Genomic DNA, 6254 nt, shown 5'->3' with positions numbered 1-6254 from the left:
TTGGTCACGTGATATTTTTAAGTACACGTATTGTATATAAAACAAATGACAACTTAATGGCACCAACGATCTCCAAACACGTTATGACCTTCACTACCCACTATAGTTTGTCAAATACAAAGACATGGAAAATTAATATATATAACCAGGGAGCTGATAAATATTCGTTTTGTCACAAAACGTCGAAATACTCTTGTCTTTGTCGAAGTTTGGGTAATAAATCCATTTAATATGCTTGGAAACAAACTACAGTGCGCTCGATTTCACTTTTGGTGAATCTTGATATTAGAGCCTCATGTATATTTTACTATTTGGGGTAGGCTAGACAAAAACCCACGCTGAAAACACTTTAATACTTTTAAAATAGTCCGAAGAAATATTAAAGACATTTGTTGGGATTCAGAAAGTTTTATGCCAGTGCGGATTATATTGTTGATTTTCGAACACTGATTTTGTGTGCATTTTCCAGCGCAAAATGCAAATTCATTACTATGGTGAATTTACAGAACTCTTTGGTACCCACACGGTAGGACCACAAACACAGTGTAATGCTTTATCGACATATACAAACGAAGGACATGACGTCAAAACGATAAATTAACAATAAAAAATAACAAACTAAGCACATAAATAAGCACCATCAGTAGTTCCAGACGATTTCTCTTTAAGTAAATTGAAACTTCCGTGAAAGATGTGGACTGGTTTTGGGGTTAAATAGGGTGGAGTTTTTACTCCTTCCTTTTTGATTTGTCCTCGGCTCCAATCGCGGGTCGAGGCGTGAGGTAAGATTGGATTTTCTGATTGGAGGAAACAGTTCCCTTCTGTGATGCTTTGTCTGACTGTCCTCCCATTGTCGACCACCGATATAAATACACACTCCGGCCGCAATGTCCACTATTAGCCCTACAATCACTACCCCACAGGACCAGTTCAGCGTGTACTGGAGGGAGGACATAGCTGTTCCGAACATGACGACACCGATCAGGCCCAACAATGCTGAAATTAAAAACAAAGACAACTCTCACATTCTGTATCTGTGTAAACTGATGAGGAATTTACAATTGGTCAAAAAAGATCCATGCTTTATGTCCAGAAAGTTTAATCTAGCTTTTTTTAACAATATGGTTATGTTTCATGATCTATGTATACAAAATGAATTGGAAACATGCCGTAGAAAATTTGCATGGTCCTAAATGCACGTTGTTAGACACAAGTTGAGACAATTAAAGAAGATCATTACATGTACAAACATTTGCCAGTCGGATAACTTTTCAATTACAGGTGTACTTGCCCTATTTAGTTTAGATATCAAGAGTACCAGAAATAGGATTAAATGTTTTCTTTCTTACTAAGTAGCTGAAATGTATAATTTGTAGTTCAATTGTGTTTTTAAATCGATTTCCATAAACCTACTAAATTCTATTCATTTTTATTTGGGTCACTTACAATAAGGATTCAGTCTTTCTCGAGTCTGGTTTTAATCGTCTTAATTACAAGTAAATCTAAGGGGTTCGTTTTTCAATGTATCAAAAATGAGGGTCTCCCCAAGTCCCTCTGTCTGACCCGACCCCCACCCCCATCCCCAGTCTATAAAAGACCTAGAAATACATTGAATTGGGTAAAAATTTCAATTTTCTTATAGTATTTTTAATCTGAGTTTTTAATAAAATGGGATAGAATTTCATACGATACAACAAAGTATTACAAAAATTAACATAACACATAATAGGAAGGCGATCTACGGTTTCAAATTCTATTTTAGAGTTTTATTTCAAACACCCCCTTTTTAATTGTCTTGTGTTGTTTGTCGAACCTTAGCCCTCAAAATCAGGGACAAAAAAATCGACTTGAAAACTTCAAAACAATGTTTTGTGTGTAATATGGTATCGCGCCATTCGGTAACACGGGACTAGATTGCCGTGTTATTCTGAGATTAGCGCATTCTACATATCCCCTTTATCACAAGGCGTCAATCTTGATACACATTTTTGAATTCATAAAGCTGAATGATATTTTGTCTTGATTTGATCTGTCAACTGGGCATCTAATTTAAAATCTGAAGCATTGAAGTTCAACTGGTTCGTGCTTGCGGCACTGAAGTTAACATATAGGCCACTCTATACATCAAGAGGTTGTTATATAATTTAAAACTAATTAATATGAATATTAATCAAATATTTTAAACTCTTAATTGTTTCAGATGTCATTATAGTAAATCATTTAGATCAATATTAGAGATACAATTTATCAAATGCGACATTTGAATTTCAAGGACATATCGTTATAGACAAATAAATACACATAAATAAAAATGGTTAGAAAATACACTGTCAACCCCAAACCCTCTAATCAGTACACTGGATATAGGGAATCCGTTCTAGTCGGAGATTTTGATATTGGAGCGAGATTTTAATTAAAATCAATAATACTCTTTAATTTGTTCCGTACGGAGCATTATTGGAACAATAAAAAAAGAATTGCAAATACCCATCGTAAAGTATAGATTTTTTTTGGTGATTGTACTGCGCTGTTATGTAAAGCTTTTATATCAGATACTTGTGCAGAATTCAAATAAATGAAAACATTAGTTCATTCTTATAAAATCCGGTTTTAAATAAATTCAACTGAAAAACTAGTTTGCCAAGTTTTATCTACACATGATATAGAAAACGAATATAATGAAATATAAACAATGTAGAATGTAAATGATAAGAACTGTAAATGATAAGGAGGGTAGGCAGTTGATTGAGATGGTTCTTGGTTGTCTTACGAGTTCAGGGGTCTGTGACATGTGCTGAGAATCGCTGCACGATTTATCGGCGTCTTATTATGATATTTGGAAACAATTCTTTCTTTTAAAAAATCTGCCTCTTATACACTGTATATCCAAGCTCAGCAAGTTTTTATTTTTATTTATTTAACAAATGACAAATTTACTTGTTTGATGATGAATGAAGACAAACCAGTAATTGTCAAACTGAGTGGATATCTAATAAAAACTTTCAGAAAAATAGGCGATTGTTTAAAACTACATAAATCCCTCTAGTTTATTATTCATACATGTATGTTGGTATAACACTGGTATTATCCATTTACTTTTTGTATACACTCGATTTGCAAATCATATCAACTTGTTTCCCATGCATCTACATGTAGTTTGTGGTTAATATCCTAATATTTTCTGAAATTTCTTTCGTTATAAACTGTCTTTCCTGTTATGCCCCCCTGAGCCCAAAATTGGAATAAACTTATCTATATAATTCTGAACACTTTCTTCAAATATTTCGACCATGTTATCGGTCATTTTCATTTGTTTTTCTTGTCTAAAGGAAACCGGTAATACCGTCAAAATATTTTTTGTTTAAATTTTACTCGATAAGAAACCGTGTTCACCCGGCCCTTCTTTAATACTTCTATAAATAAAACTTTTTCGTTTGTTCCGAGTCGTTCTCAGAGCTTTGTAGGAATAAATGGGAGCTATTTGCGAATGTTTACTAATACCGGTAAAAAATTCTATAAAGGCTTTCAAAGTTAAGTTATAGTTATCTATTTATTATATATATATATATTATTTTTTAACTTGAGTGTTTCATAAATCTAGAAACCACATACAAAACGAAGGTTTTTTTTTTTCTTTTTTTTTTTTTCGTTTAATAAAATCGCGTTTTAAAAGTTTCCGATTTTAGGAGTAATAGACTTTGAACAAATATCAAATTTTAAGTCAATGGCAAACCATGTGATGGGGATATAAAATGGTTTAAGGATTAACGCTTTTGTATGCAGGGGGGGGGGGGGGGGGTCACTGAAGTATATGGATGCTTGATCTATGTACAAACCGGTGATAAAGGCCGTAATAGCAGCTCCTCTGGAGAGCGAACGTTCGTCGAATAATCCACACATATACAACAACATCAGAAGTACCACGAAGTAGACGCCACACAGAGAGAAAATCTGCAACACCGCCGCCCCCATGATCGTGGCTTTCTCTAGAGAAATAAGAAAACAAAATTATAAACTGATAGTTACTTTACCATTACGAATATATATTCCAAAATGTTGAAATATACCCACTTTTGATTTCTTACCACTCAACACTTTTTTCTTTCTTTCATAATGAATTAGACTCTTTTGCGTACTATAATTAAATTCTAATAAATCATCATTTCACTTTTATGAAAAGAAATTATTAAACCAATAATCAAATTGCACTATTGCTATTGTTTAACACAAGGTTATGAATTTTCAGAACAGATTAATAATCAATATTGTCAAGTTCATAGGAAAAAACATTCATTTATTAAAACTTACAACTGTTATGAAATGCAGTGCAATATTAGATGATTTAAATGCATTACAAAATAATAAACAGGCTTGTGAACATAGAAAATAAAAGGAGAAGAATTTAATAAGAATTTTCGTTTTGGTCAGTGTCGTTTTGCTTGGGGGTGGGTGACTTACCAGGCTTTCCATTGTAGAATACGTGAGTATCATAGCAATAAGAACCGTCACACGTGGTGAACAGTCCAGCATTCACCGAATCGTCGTCGGTGGCCCAGTACTGGGTGGAGAATCCTAACGTAAAAAAGAGGGCTGCTGCCAACTGCACCACACAGGCAATCCAGTCAAGCCCTACCCGGCAGTTCATACTGTCACTACAAAACCACCACTATACGATATAACCCCCCAAAATAGTCACGAGACCATACTGAGAGGTATCGTAGTTCGGATATAATTCTTTCGCTTTTTACCCCCCGTAAGGAAAGGTAGTTTCTGAGTGTTCCAATACTTTAATCGATGTGGTCGAAACGAATGTATTCATATAGAAAAAAGAACAAAACACACAACTCGAAATTTTCCTTCGAACCTTGATGATAAATCAGACGCGAGTCCTCTGCGAAATGGTAATGACTTTCCCGCAATTCCTCCTGCAGTTCCCAGTTAGCAAATGATTTCTCTAGCCACGATAAAGCTTGAATCCAAACACATTTTATCTAAGTCAAACATTGCCGTTCAACATTGGAAATCATAACCAACGATATTTGGTCCGATATATTAAAAGCACACCTTTCCCAAATCTTTCAATACCTACTCTGTACATATTTAAAACACCAAACTTCGAAGGCCCCGCAAAGGGGTTTGCATGTTTAAAAAAAATGTATTTGCAAAGTTTTAAAAATGCATTTTAAAAATGTAATCCTCGTAGCGATAAAAGATTAATTTTCCATTATTTCATCAAGTGCAGTTTGACAAAACCTGGATTAACACTAGTGACGCATTCATCAGAGAACCTTGGTACTGAACAAATGAGTTACGTGGTCAAACAAAGCAGTCATTAAAAGTTAAAACTTACATCTACATGTATAGACTAATGATATTAAATATATAAAGCAAAACAATGTTTAATATTTCCGTAGTATGTTTTCGGGATGGAAATCGAAGGCCCATCAACGAAAGATGGGTGTTCAAACCAAAATGCCCACTTGTCAATTTCTTATATCTTACATGTAATTGCAAGAATCTGGTGGCCGGAATATTATAAGATAAAATCAAATTTTGTATAGAAAATACTATATAAAACATTGGGAATTCAGTAAAACCATATGTTATAAAAAAAAAAGAAAAAAAGAAGGTTCCTACGGAGAAACTGTTAACCGAGAACACCAATCAATGGTTCGTTACACGTTTTCTTGTGCGATGAGAGCGGGAGGGAAGTGGAGATTACAATACTGAGATTGTAAGAAATTCCCTACAAGGCCCCGCGTGATTTCGGCGCGTACCTTGATCCTCACTCAACAGGTAAATACTCAGGTAGGTATTTGGTATAGCTTTTCACAAGTGTCTTTAATTTCTAAAGATACGCGTCATGCCGATCAATTGGACTGTTTGAACGGAATTCTAATCACAGACTCGTGTTGCGTGAGATCATAAAATCTGCAGACCAAAGGTTGACTTTAGACGACATGGAGAAGAATAAAAGACTCTTCTGTAAATGAATGCAACAGGAACCTTGTCCTTTTAAAATCAATATTTAAAAAGCGGTCTTAAACGATTTAAGACTTAACGATGCCGATACAAAAGTTCTGGTTTACATGGGGCAAGGAATGTTCTACGGAGAGAAAAGTGAAAATCTACAATATTGACAAAAAGATAAAGCAGCTTTATAATTACATCGGTACCAAAGTTCTCGACATGAGGAAAAGAACTGAATTTATGTCATTCACTTAAATGCATATTGTAGTGGAAGATTGCTTCTC

The 6254-nt window shown here is 34.4% G+C and overlaps 1 protein-coding gene across 1 annotated transcript in view; it reads right to left on the bottom strand.

The window, feature by feature from the left end:
- Positions 1–5089, bottom strand: part of LOC125646509 (exosome complex component MTR3-like) — a 23435-nt gene extending 18346 nt beyond the window's left edge. Inside the window, exons 1-4 of the mRNA XM_048872842.2 lie at positions 4459–5089; positions 3837–3986; positions 733–996; positions 192–197 (exon numbers count right to left, since the gene is read on the bottom strand). Of these exons, the coding sequence (XP_048728799.1) occupies positions 192–197; positions 733–996; positions 3837–3986; positions 4459–4645 (607 nt within the window). The 5' untranslated portion in view covers positions 4646–5089. The remainder of the gene's footprint in view (positions 1–191; positions 198–732; positions 997–3836; positions 3987–4458) is intronic.
- Positions 5090–6254: the final 1165 nt, after the last annotated feature.

This window comes from Ostrea edulis, chromosome 6 (genome assembly GCF_947568905.1).
Source record: "Ostrea edulis chromosome 6, xbOstEdul1.1, whole genome shotgun sequence".
Taxonomy (NCBI): domain Eukaryota; kingdom Metazoa; phylum Mollusca; class Bivalvia; order Ostreida; family Ostreidae; genus Ostrea; species Ostrea edulis.
Note: the sequence above shows the minus strand (reverse complement) of the source record. Positions and strands in the feature narration are given on the sequence as shown.